This window comes from Phocoena sinus, chromosome 11, assembly GCF_008692025.1.
Source record: "Phocoena sinus isolate mPhoSin1 chromosome 11, mPhoSin1.pri, whole genome shotgun sequence".
Classification (NCBI taxonomy): domain Eukaryota; kingdom Metazoa; phylum Chordata; class Mammalia; order Artiodactyla; family Phocoenidae; genus Phocoena; species Phocoena sinus.
This window is the reverse complement of record NC_045773.1, coordinates 69,645,328-69,657,325: the sequence shown is the minus strand read 5'-3', so window position 1 is coordinate 69,657,325 and position 11,998 is coordinate 69,645,328. Positions and strand designations below refer to the sequence as shown.

Sequence of the window (11,998 nt, the reverse complement as noted above, 5' to 3'; positions counted from 1 at the left end):
ACTACGACCTGATGAGAAATCTCGAGCCAGCACCACCCAGCTAAGCTGCATCCAGATTTCTGACCCAGAAACCATAGATATTTATTGCTGTTTTAAACCATTAAGTCTTAACGTGACTTGTCAAGCAGCAATAACTAATACAGGACAGTACAGAGTGTCAGGACCCATTGAAAATGCACCTTCTTGACTCCATCTAAGGAACACATCAGCACAGCATCACAGTGATGATACAGAAAAACCTGCATCTGAAAGGTTTTGCAAATAATGAGCAGTTTTGCTGAAGATTCTCTGGAAGGGGTAGGAGTGAGGCGGGAATTACATCTCACAGCAGAGACCCAAACTCCTTAAAAATCTTCTTTAACCTCCACTTCCTTCTAGAAAATGCTCTCTAGATGGGTCTGCTTTTTTCAGAACTCCAGCCCACCTGTGTCATGCTTCCACAATGCTTCCATTGGTGGTGTTACCGAACTAGGTTTGTTTTGCCCAATGCACAGGAAGCCAAAACACTGAGACACAGAGGGTTTGCAGCAGAGAGAGGGTTGATTTGCAAGGCAGCCAATCAAGGAGACAGGAGGAGAAATCTCAAATGTGCCCACCTGAAGGCAAGGGCCTCGGGGGGTATTTACGGGATAAAGAATAAAGAAGCAGGGCAGTCTCAGGCGTGGGGAGCGTGGGGGAAAGGTGATTGGAAAAAGGTGTGATAATCTTTGTTCCGTGCAGGCGTAACTAAACTCTATGCCTCCACACGTGCGAAAGTTCACCAAGGACGCTCGCGCATGCCCAGTTGAAGGGTCGGGGATCCCTTCCGGTCTTAAGCTGCTCAGCTTGAACTAGGCAACTGACCCCAAGTTCCTGGGAAACGATTGGGGCAAACATCTTACCGTTTAGGCTACATGCCGCTTGGAGGACGGGCGAGTCTTAAAACGACTTGGATTAGTGAAAGCAAGTGAAGTGGATTTAACCACGGTTTCAGTAGCACCGTCCCAATGTTCCTCCCTGCCTGTTACCCGCGGCCAGTACAACAGAGGCATCACCAAGCAGGACCAACACCCTGGAAGGTGGCGACGGCTGTGGTCCTTCAATACGTTGGCCCCGTCTCTGCAGCAAGAGCAGTAGTGGACAATCGTGCAAGGTCAGTGCAAGTCCGGGGAAAGCGTGCCTGCGGGCTGGAGGTCCCTGAGCTTCACGGAGGGATGAGTGAGGGCTGAGACGTGAAAGATGCCAGGAGGCGGAGAGGGCATCCTGGTTGACACCTTAGGTTGTGCAAAGCCACAGAGGCACGGCAACGCGAGGGAGGGCGGCGTGCTTGGGGAATTGTGCCTCGTGGCTTTTGCGCCTAAAGAGGGAGAGAGCTCCAGGGTCCAGAGGACTCTGGCCAAACTCCTCCGGGGTTGGAGGGTTGGGGGTGGAGGTTGAGACTCCCAGGGCAACTCGAGCTTGCCCGAACCTTGGATTGTTCTTGTATTGGAAAACAGCCTGGTTTGGCGTTCACTTTGATAACTAAGTGATTACTCCTCTGTATATAGGGTCAGGACTCTCAAACTGTAGTGGTTAAATTCTGATTCCTGGGCCCCACCGCCCAGAGGTTCTGAGTCCTCAGAGCTGAGGCAGAGCCTGGGAATCTGCCTCATAACAAGGGTCCCAGGGGCTTCGGCTGCAGGTGGCCCTCACATTTTAGCAGCTTCCCGAACTGTCTTGGTGCTGAGAATCACCTGGGAAGTTGTGAAAAACACCGATCCCTCCCCTGGAGATTGTGGTCCAGCAAGCCGGCCTAGGGCAGTGAATCTCAAAGTGTGGTCCCAGGAGCACAGGCACCCGGCACGCCTGGGGATTTGTTACACTTGCGCAGTCAGGTCCCGCACTAGGGCTGCTGAATCGGAATCTCGAGGGCCAGGGCCCAGGCCCCCCATTTGTTTGAACAGGCTCTCCAGGTGAGTCTGATGTCTGCTAACGTGACAGCCATAGCCTAGAATTTGAGTTGCTTAACGATTACAGCAGGTGATTGGTAGCACTGGACAAGGTTGGGAAGCCTTGCAATCACTGAGGACACAACCTGCTCCTGTTGCCCAAGGTTCCCCGAAGGCCTGGATTCTCCCCAGCTTGCCTCTGGTCCTCTCCAGAAAAAAAGGTGTCCAGGAAACAGTATTTCCCCTTTACAAGCAGGTAATTTTCAGAAGAGCTGGGGAGCAGATAATTAAAAACCCCACCTCAACCTTCACACTCCTCCACTCCTCCACACCCGGCCTCCATGGCTCCCCTGGGAAGAAGTGGAGGCCATGGAGAAACTTCCAGAATCCAAAATTTACCAAGAATGAGTCTGGGTCAGCAGGGGTCACTTCCTTTTATTAATTCATTCCTGCCAGCTGACATCTCATTTTCTGGAAGCCAACCTGCGGAGCCCAGCTCCCCCGCCCCTCCTTCCTCCCTGCCGGGGAAGAGCATCCCCGCTAAGAATAACAAGGAGACCTGAGGAGACGCTGGGCTCACCAGTCATCAGAAAAAGGAGCCGCCCCCTTTGCTCCCCTTTCAACCCATTTTTAAATTCTGGGGCAGACTCATTGTCTCAGGACTGACAGGGAAGGGAGGTTCCTGGCCTCTCGGCCTTGTGCTCCCAGAACTGTGGTTCTAGAGGACCCTCTCTCCTTTCCCTGCCTCATAGGGTACCTGAAACCCCACCGTCAGTGTAGCAGTCTTTGCATCCTCTCACCTCCACACACACACACACACACACACACACACACACACACACACACACACACTTTATTCAATCACATTTATTTATTGAGCATGTCCTTGTGCCAGGTAGCGTGCTAGGGGATGAGGATGCTTGCAGTTACATCTGACCTGAAAAAATGCCTTAAACCTTAGCAGACAAAGCTCCACCCTAGAGCTCCATTAGAGCTTCCCAACGGTGGAGGAGACGTTGTAGGTGGAGGGATGGGACTTTGGGAGCGTGCAGGGCGAGGGTGAGGGAGGGCATTGGGAAAAGAACTTGTCTGACTTCAACTTAGAAACCTGTTTATTGAGCAGTTAATGTGTCCCAGGAACTTCACTGGGGCCTCAAGAGAGGTAATACATAGTGTGACTGCGAATCCTGGGTCTTCGGGGGTGCATCACCCAGGGGAGATCTCCTGCTTTTCTGAGAGGCATTGCAGTTTTGAGAGCAGAACCGGGGTTTGTGGTCACAAGAATGGAATACTGGTCTGGCAGGTTGTCTGGTTAGCTGTGATCTTGGGGAAGTCAATTTAACCCCAAACCTCATACCTTCTGTGGTAGGGGAAGGAGTTCTCTGTAAAATGGGAGTTGTCATAACTACCCTGCTGCTAAGAGCAGATGAGATAATTGTGGCTGCACCTTGTAGACTCTGGACAGCTGTAGATACTTATTCTATGGATCTATATTTAGTACCTGCTGTCAGATGTAATTTAACTGGGGGTCAGTTAACACAGTGGACAGAAATCCCTGTCCTTGTGGGGATTTCAGTGGGGGAGGATGGATGATGAATGAACAAATAGAGTGTCCATGGTGTCAAGAGCTCTGGAGGAAAATACAGCAGAGCTGGGGTTAGGAAGGACTGAGGGAAAGGGTGCTGCTATTTATATAGAATGGCCAGAGAAGGTCTTTTAATAAGTGACAAAGTCGTGCTTGAGCTGAAGCTAAAGGAAGTGGGGAAGGAATCACAGGGTTATCTGGGGAAAGAGCATACCATGTGGGGGAGACTGTAGGTGCAAAGGTCCTGAGGTAGGTATGTGCTACAAAGAGTATCAGGGTTACTAATGAGGGGAGAACCAATTGCTGAAGTTTCAGGCATCTTTTTTTTTTTTTTTTAAGCAGAACAAGAAGTTTATTACTCTCACTCAGTAGTTGCTGGGAGCTTTGATGTTAAGTCATACATAATTTGAGAAATACCAGGAATCTTCTTAATCTCAGTGACCGTCTTTAACACCACCTCTACAGGGATCTCAATGCCAAGGGCTGCAGGTATACCAGTCATGAAATCACTAGTGATAAAGGTTCGAATAACCATGGCTCTCTGGCATGAAGGATGCTTCTGAAGTGGGTCCCGATCAAAATGTAAAGGTGTCAAAATCACCGGCATCTGGCTGACTTTCCCAGCATACCCAGACCCCCTGAGAACGTTATGGGCCTCAAAATCAGCTTGGCGTAAAGTACTGAGCACCCCTGTTGTCAAGAAAGTGGGGGTAACTTCTGTAGGAGGTTCTTTAACTGGTGGGCCAAATATATAGACAACTCTGTTAATGCTATGACACAGGCGAGGTATAAGTCTAGCCAGGAAAATAAGAGATTCCCAGTCAGGCTCACCCTTACTGGAGATTCCACACACATAACTATAAGAACGACAGTCACCCTGCACGCCCACAGTTTTAACTGGTAGCAGGAAGGCATTCAGTGAACGCAGACTTGTAATTTGCACCAACTTCTCCTGAGCCTCTTCAGTTGTGCAGGCTTTGACTCTCTGTAATAGTGTATGTGGCTTTATAACGCTTGCAGAAAAATCAGCTACGATTTTCAAACTATTGTTGGTTTCAGGAAAATCCTTACAAATGTAAGGTTCCTCAGCACATATTACTCTGATTGCCAGGCTCGGACCTGGGAATGGATGCCTGGAAACGAACCCTTCCGGAAGTCCAAATTCTCTGCCTAAGATCCTTACTTCGTCTTGATGAAAATCTTTCAAAGGTGCTATGACTTTTCCCTCCTCTCTCAACTTTCTGATAAGCTCTGTGTCGTTATAGTGTTTATTTTAATTTTTTTTTTTTGTGACTTAAAACATTTTATTTTTTTATGTTTTAAACATCTTTATTGGGGTATAATTGCTTTACAATGGTGTGTTAGTTTCTGCTTTATAACAAAGTGAATCAGTTATACATATACACATATCCCCATATCTCCTCCGTCTTGCGTCTCCCTCCCACCCTCCCTATCCCACCCCTCTAGGTGGTCACAAAGCACCGAGCTGATCTCCCTGTGCTATGCGGCTGCTTCCCACTAGCTATCTACCTTAGGTTTGGTAGTGTATATAATGGGTTTTGATGAGTTCAGCTTTGCCACTTGCAACAAGGGATGCACTTTCAATTAGATCAGGCCGTAAAGTACCTTGGGCAAGGAAAACCTCCTCTGGTTTCAGGTTCATTTCTCCAGCTACTACATTGGCAGTCTTGACAAAATTAATGCCAATGATTTTTCTTTTCTCCTCAGGACTCGTAGTCATTTTAAGGTTTTCCTAATTGTCTTTCGTGGAGATCTGTCTTCATCTGATATTGGTAGAGCTGTTGTTCCATTGTAGAAAGAATGAGCGGCATTTATCACTTTGACTTGAATTCCAGGCTTTTTGAGGGCCTCTTCAACAGACTGACATTCTCGTTTTCTCATAAAGCCATTATCAATGTGCAATGACTTGACCTTGGTTTAAAGCACGATTCAACAAAGCTGTACAAACTGTTGAGTCCACTCCACCACTGAGCAAAACCAAAACTTTTGATGTGCCGACTCTCTCTTTGACCTCTTGAGTGCACTCAAGTTCTCTGTTCTGCACAGTGAAGGTCCCACTGCACCCACATATGTCGAAGAGGAAATTCTTCAGTATTACTTTCCCATTTTCTGTAAGACCAACTTCAGGGTGGAACTGGACTCCATATAATTTTCTAGATTCATTTGCTCTACCTGGTAGTGTTGGAGGGTCTCCTGCAGAGGCGGGGGGTGGCTGTGGCTCACCGTGGGGACAAGGACACTGGCGGCAGAAGTTCTGGGAAGTACTCCTTGGCTTGAGCCCTCCCAGGGTCTGCCATTAGCCCCACCAGAGAGCTGGGTAGGCTCCAGTGCTGGGTCACCTCAGGCCAAACAACCAACCGTTTCAGGCATCCTGACAGCTACTTTTTCACCACAACCATGATTTAAAATTATATTAAATTATTATATCAAAAAGAAATGTAATATATGTTTGCATCCTATTACTTTGTAACTATTTAGCTACATTCTAATTCTGTGTATTTTACTCGGATCCATGCGCTTCAGGTTATTTACATCTATTGTAGGCATATAGTGATATTGCCATGTAATAGAGGGAACTGCCCATCCATTCTCAACTCCGCATTCAGTGACGTCGTGTCAGGAGCTTGAAACCCGCCATGCTGGGAGTATTTACACCTTGGCAGTTGGCAGACACTGTGAATCACAGTTGCGCCTCTCCTCCTCCCAAGAGCGGATTGTGAACATTTTCCAACCTACCAAGGCTGCAGCTCCCTGCAGGGCAGATCTGAGGCAGGAGCTCCCTTTCCAGTCTGCTGTCAGATGGTCCCCGAGTCTGGAGGAGGAGATGGGGGCTGGTGCTGAGGAGAATCTCAGGGTGTGGTAGAGGCAGTCAGGGTGTGCTGGGCAGGACCTCCAGCCCCACCCCGTCCCTGGGCCCCCATATTACTCCTGGAGCTGCCCCGACTGCATTATTGTCTCTCAATCCCCACTTCCCTAGCGGACTGCAGCCAATTCCTTATTCCCACACTGCAGTTCAGGAGGTATTCCAAGCTCCTTTGAGTGCCCAGCCTTGAGCACGCAGTCCCCAGGGATAATGATAATGACAGCAATTTACAGTCATTGCTTTTAAAATTCTCTCAACAACCCTAATCAGGTAGACATGGTTATCTTCCTCATCTCATGGAAGGGGCATCTAAAGCACGGAGAGATTCAGTAACTTGTGCAAAGTTGCACAGCTGTTACCAAGTCCAAACTTGTACTGCTCGCCGCATGACAGGGCAATAAACTGAGAAACGAGTTGTTGGGACAAGGAATAGTGATTTTATTCAGAAATCCAGCAAATGGAGAAGATGGTGGACTAGCTTCGCAGAGAACCACCTTACCCTCGTTAGAATTCGGGCTTCTCTTATAGTAAAAGAGGAGGGGGTGTGATTGATCGCTGCAGACCTCTTGGTGTCAGAATCCTTTGTCCTTGCAGCTGTCCCTGTAGGTCCAGTCACGATGTTCCTATAAACCTCTAACAAAACAAATGTTATTGTCTGTTCTGCAACTTTGTATCTCTATATGAATGGAACAGTGTTATACCTTTAAAGGTCAGAGCCTTGAGAATGGGCTATCCTGTATATTTCAAGCTACAGGCAACATTCTTGTAGCAAAAGCAATGGAATGCAAAGGTGAAAGTAAAAGAAACAGATCCAATATGGAGTCAGATTTGTTCTTCCCTATTACACAACTAGTAAGTAGCAGTCTTAAGTTGAGCCCAGGCCACTGGCTCTAGAGTCTACACTGTTTGCCACGAAGCAACTCTAGGACATGAGAGGTAAGGGCCCTAAGCTCGGGGAGCTTATGCTGGGGTGGGGAGATCAGGAATATCTGGGCCTCCAGAGAGACAGATGGCATTTTGCCAGGAAAAGATGGCGATCAGAAGAGGGCATCCCAGGTGGAGGCAACCGACAGTGCAAAGGTCCAGAGTGTGGGGGAGAAAGGGCTGTTCAGGGAAGAGGGAATGGCCCCAGCTGCCTGTCACTTCTACGGCCTCGCCCACCCTGGAGAAGCCTGCCTTTGGGGCTTCAAAATGACAACCTTCCAAAAATAACTTATCTTCAGCTTTCTCTCTGTCTTTGCTCAGTGATTCACATGTTCCTCAAGGTGGTAGTAAAGTAGATTAGTTCCATAACACAGAGACTGGGGAAATTGTGCGTGCCCACGTGTGTATGTGTGTGTGTGTATGTGTGTGTGTGTGTGTGTGCGTGCACACGTGTGTACGTGTGTGCGTGTGCACGCTGGGGTGGGAGGTGGCAGGGAGGAGACCTGGTAGAGTGAATGTGGCATCTGGCTTGGGATTAAGCATTTTCCTCAAGTCTGTTCATTACCTGCCGTGAGCAAAGCCAAGTGGTAGAGGCTGGTGAGGGCAGGGCAGGAGGGGTGTGCCTGGTTGTTCTTGACGTGCTCTCTAAGTAGCTCAGAATCTGCTGTCCTGGTCACTCTCAGGAGGTTAATGAGACAATGAACATCTCTGGGTCAACTGTTATGTTATCCAGCATCCTTTGTAAGAGCCATCTATGCAATCAATCCCTCCTGGAAGGACAGACTTCTCTTTCTGAACTCCGAGCAGAGACCACCCTCTTTGCAGGAGAAATTTCATCTCTCCAGATGAGTCTGTTGGCCTCTTTTTATCTGCTCCTGTGACCTATATAACCTAAAAGTCCACATCTAAGGGATTGCATCCTGTAAATTTAACGCTGCTCTGTGTAATGAGTTCCAGAAAACAGAGAAGCCCCAGTGGAAATTTCCATTGAGGCTCAGCATAACCATTCTTCCTGGAAAAATACTCTTGGACAAGGTAAGAGGAATCCTTGTTTGCCTGGAATCTTAAAGAGAAGAGTGCTGGTGGGAGGAGCCCAGGGACTCTTGTTTCTCCAGGAGTTTCCAGAGGTTTGGAAGACCTTGAGGTCACTGACTGTTCTGGCAATAAGCACGGCATCTGCAGAACTGAGGATTCATGGTTGAGAGACGAATGAACTCAAGCCCGCGCCCTTTTGAGCACAGCAGAGGAGGCGTTAGGAATAAGCACCACTGCGTTCAGGGTGGACTGGTGGTGAACACATGGGGTGCGTGCGCCCAGAGGCTGAGTGTGGAGGGACTCCCTGCCTGAGGGTCAGAGGTGAGCCTTCTGCAAGGTAGTTATTGGTTCTGGATCTAAGAGGTCAGCAAATCTCCCCCAAATGAGAGCTCTTAACTACAATGTATTTTCCTTTTTGCCTGGGCTACCAGGGCATTCACAGGGAAAATTAGTGTTCAGCTGGTGACTAGACATTTCAGGTACGTGACATATTAGTGGATTAGTGGAAGCTTTGGGTCCTTGTTAAAATTGTGCTGGGGGAGAAAAAAAGGATGGAGGCAACATATAACACTAAAATAGAAGTGTTTTTTCAGAATTAATCTTTAGCCTCAAAGAGTGACTCTTCGTGAGGCCCTGGAGAGGAGAGGGTGGAGAACCACACAGTCAAGGGAGTCTTTGCACCCCTCTGCCTGGTGTGTGGTGTTCCTCTGCTTCCCTCATGCTAATCCTCACATGGCACCTCTAATAAGCCCGCACCCCAAACAGTTCTAGGCCCTCCACGTTCTCCAGGCTGTCTCCTATCCAAGCCCATTCATTTGTTCATCCATCAGTCCATCGATCTATCCGCCCCCCCACCCCCCTCCACTCTCAGCAAACACTGAGCACTCTTCCTCTGTCCCAGGACAGGGCTATGCATTGACTAAGAATTGGGATCTGCCTTTCAGTAGCCTTTGCATCCAGTAAGGGAGAAGATTTACCAATGGGTAAGTTCAAGAGATGTTAGGACAGTGGAATAGTAGTCAATTTAGGGTTCAGAGAAGAGGGAGCATGGACTTTGGGACCAGGCTGTCTGGGTTTGGAATCCTGGCTTCATCACTTATTAGCTGTGTGACCATGGGCAAATTACTTAACGTCTCTGTGTCTCAGTTTTCTCAGCTGTCAAACGGTATTCCGTTGGACCTGCCTCAGAAGGTTGTCCTGGTTATCTCCCGCTGCCTAACAAAGTACTCGTGCCATTTTATTATACCTCATGATTTTGTGGTCAGTTACTCAGGCAGGGCTTGGCTGCTCGGTGCTTTTGCCCCACGTGGCATCAGCTGAGGTCACTCAAGGGTACTTCAGCTGGAAGGTCCCAGATGGCTTCACTCACGTGTCTGGCACCTCGGCCAGGATGGCTGAAAGGCTGGGTCCAGCTGGGACTGTCCACCAAAGCACGTGAATGTGGTCCCTCCGGCATGGCAGTCTTGGACTAGTCAGACTCCTTCCATGGAGGCCCAGGGCTGCCAAAGAGAGTGCACCAAAAGATGGAGGTGGAAGCTGCTGGTGTCTTCAGGTCTGGTCTAGAAACTGGCACAGTATCACTTCCACCACAATGTACTCATCAAGTGGACCCAGGGCCTGCCCAGGTGCAAAGTGAGAAGACTTAGACTCAAACTCTCCAGTGGGAAGAGTGGAAAGGATTTGTGGCCATTCTTGAAGCATCGCAGTTACCCGAAGATGAAATGAGTTAATATGCGGAAAGCAGCTAGAGCGGTGACTGACAGCAAAAGGGACATACAAGTGTTTGTCGTTGTTGCTTTAATTACCGCCCCTGGGCTGAGTCTTAATAGATGAGTCTGTGCTCTCTTGACAGACAGCCATGGGGAGCTGGGGAATGGTGGGTTTCAGACGGATGGTGTTATTAGCACGTAGTCGTGTTTCGTGGGCAATCTTGTGAGAGTCCTGGTCTTTGCTAATTCAAAGTAGATGATCAGACCTACTGATATATGCAAAACATGTAAGTGACTGCTAACGAACAGGTCTCACATCCTTCCCAGGGACAACCAGGGACCCAGCCTGGTGGGAGACCCAGAGGGCAGGATGGCTTAGAGGCCAGCCCCCTCACCCAGGACGCGTGGGCTCAGCTCCGAGGTGCTCACAGACCCAGAAACACACAGATGAGCAGACACGGCTCTGGGCCGCCTGCCTGGGCTCCCCCTCCCAGAGCCCACCGCTTAATTGGAAAGGGCCATTTCAACATCTTAGCAGAAAATGGAGTTTTTCTTTCCTTGATGTCGTGATTTGACTGGGGGTTAGCAAAGCATCAGTGAATCCTAAATGTCTATTTAAAAAAATCAAGCCTTCATTTCAGCTTGGTACAGGGCTCTGCTCTCCCTTTGTGGGAGGAAAGATAAAACGCTTTCATGCACGTCCTTCTGCCTTGAATGCGGGCTGGTTAGACATCTCTGGTAATGGCTGGGCTGTGCCAAAGATTTTCTCTCTTCCCAGTAGCAGTTCCTGCCTTTAAACGGCTTCCACGGGGAAGAGCCATAACACACATGCAGAACAGAGGCTGAGAAAGGCTTCCAGGAGGAGGGCTTGTTTCCGAGGGGCAGGTGCAGCCGTGGCTTGAGCCAAGCTCCGTCCCTCACATCAATTACCTTATGGAATCCTTACTAGGCTGCGGTGAGGGGTGGGGGGAGAAATGAGGGTTATTTTTACTGCCCTTTATAGTTGAGACATCTGGAGCCCAGAAGGGCTGAGTGGACCGGACCATCCAAGGTCACACCCCTGGCGGCGTAGAGTGGGGGCAGAGCAACTCCTACCCAAGTGTGTCTGACTCTGTGTTTTTACTCTGCCAGGAAACATGGGGGTCCTCCCCCACCTTCTCGTCATTCCCCTCACCCCATTACTAACCCTTGTACAGATGCGGACCCACTCTGGCGGGGGCCCCCCACTCTGAGCGGACCAGTGGTGGGTGCCACAGCTTGGTGATGTGATTTACCTAGGAAGACCCCAAAGCATGGCATGTACTGACTCTGAATGAGAGCACGGAACCAGGGTGGGCACACAGGGTGTGCTGAAGGGGAGGGAAGGGGGCGTTTTGAGAGCCCTAGAGGAAGAGAGGGAGGACGGCAGAGGACACCTCATGGTGCCATTCTGAGAGCCAAGAGCTGTGGGTCCACAGCCCAGCCATTTCACTGAGGCATCACTGCATGGCCTTGGAAAAGCCTTGTCTCCACCAGCAGCCTCAGGCTCTTCATTTTAAGGTTGAGAGACTGTGCTTTAGGCTTTCTGATGTCCCTTTCAGTCCTGAGACTCTGGGAGTTTATCAGTGCTGCTAAGCACAGCTGTACAGGTTGTGCACTGCACAACTCCAGGTAGGTGCCACTGGCAGACTGCAGTGTGAGTCTGCATCCCATTCCACGGTCCTGGAGTCTATAAATGGGGATATAGATAGGACATGAGATCAGAGAAGAGGGGAGAAGTTCCAAGCAGAGGGTGGCCTGTGACCACATTTTTCTCTAATCGAGAGCCAGACAAGTATTTATACTGCACAAAGGAGTGGTCACGTAGGTGTGTCTGGACCTGTGGCGAGACATCTCTGGGGTTTGTCACTGATCACACTCAGCAGCCACATATGAGCGTGACCGCTGTGATTGGCTCTGGTTTAAAAGCACAGTG

General features: G+C 49.3%; 1 protein-coding gene across 1 annotated transcript; it reads right to left on the bottom strand.

The window, feature by feature from the left end:
* Positions 1–3,853: 3,853 nt before the first annotated feature.
* Positions 3,854–6,027, bottom strand: LOC116762160 (GMP synthase [glutamine-hydrolyzing]-like). Its single transcript, XM_032648912.1, is given in 5 exon segments — positions 3,854–4,758; positions 5,047–5,235; positions 5,238–5,413; positions 5,415–5,706; positions 6,018–6,027. Coding segments are annotated over 5 exon segments (1,572 nt in total).
* Positions 6,028–11,998: the final 5,971 nt, after the last annotated feature.